The sequence below is a fragment of the Apaloderma vittatum genome, unplaced genomic scaffold (assembly GCF_000703405.1).
Source record: "Apaloderma vittatum isolate BGI_N311 unplaced genomic scaffold, ASM70340v1 C11660352, whole genome shotgun sequence".
Lineage (NCBI taxonomy): Eukaryota > Metazoa > Chordata > Aves > Trogoniformes > Trogonidae > Apaloderma > Apaloderma vittatum.
The window spans coordinates 1-710 of NW_009745020.1; the positions used below are offsets into that span (position 1 = coordinate 1).

The 710-nt window shown below is 41.5% G+C and overlaps 1 protein-coding gene across 1 annotated transcript; it reads right to left on the reverse strand.

The window, feature by feature from the left end:
* Positions 1–29: 29 nt before the first annotated feature.
* Positions 30–222, reverse strand: LOC104279965 (ubiquitin-conjugating enzyme E2 L3; the record flags this gene model as incomplete). Its single annotated transcript, XM_009877446.1, has 1 exon — positions 30–222. A coding segment is annotated over one exon (193 nt), but the record flags the coding sequence as incomplete, so codon positions are not given.
* Positions 223–710: the final 488 nt, after the last annotated feature.

Below are 710 nucleotides of genomic sequence, written 5' to 3' on the forward strand. Positions count from 1 at the left end.
GCCCGTTCTTTCTCCACATGGAGTCCTACCTTGGTCAGTTTTGGTTGCTGGCTTCCAGTTTTCAGCACTAATTACCGGCAGACAAACCTGCCCCTTTTCATCAATGTTAGGGTGATAGATCTTTGTTTTAAATGTAATCTTAGGAGGTTTGAATGGATATTCTGCTGGGAAGTTGATTTCGATTCTGAAGGCTCCTTTATCATACGGAGGATTGTCCTGCAACAAGAAGGCAGAGTGTCAAGAATCTGACATATTTTAATGGATACAATTAAGCAAAAGCATGCTCCAGACTCGGATCTGTCAGAAGACCGCTTTTAAAGGAATCTTCTTGCAACACATCTATGTGTCAGGAAACATCAAAACCGATCTGGCGGGAGAGCAGCAATACAACCTCTACCATGTATTCCCCCTGGGATAAGCAGATTACTGTTGCTCTGAAGTCGGCTGACATTTCTGTGGGTAAGAAAGAATACAATCCTGTCTTCTCCAAACTCAAGGTCCTACGTAATAAGCAGTTTTATTTCCAATTTTGTATTTCAACAAACATTGTAAACCCTTTCTGAGATACAAACAGGAAGCCCAAGAAGGAAAATGGGTTTCTCTAAACCTAGTTATTTTGTGTGTCTCACAACACGATGGTACAACCAGCAGAGCAATTTGATTTGTCAGGTTCCCCGATACGTTCTGAGAATGTTTTTGTGCTGACTACA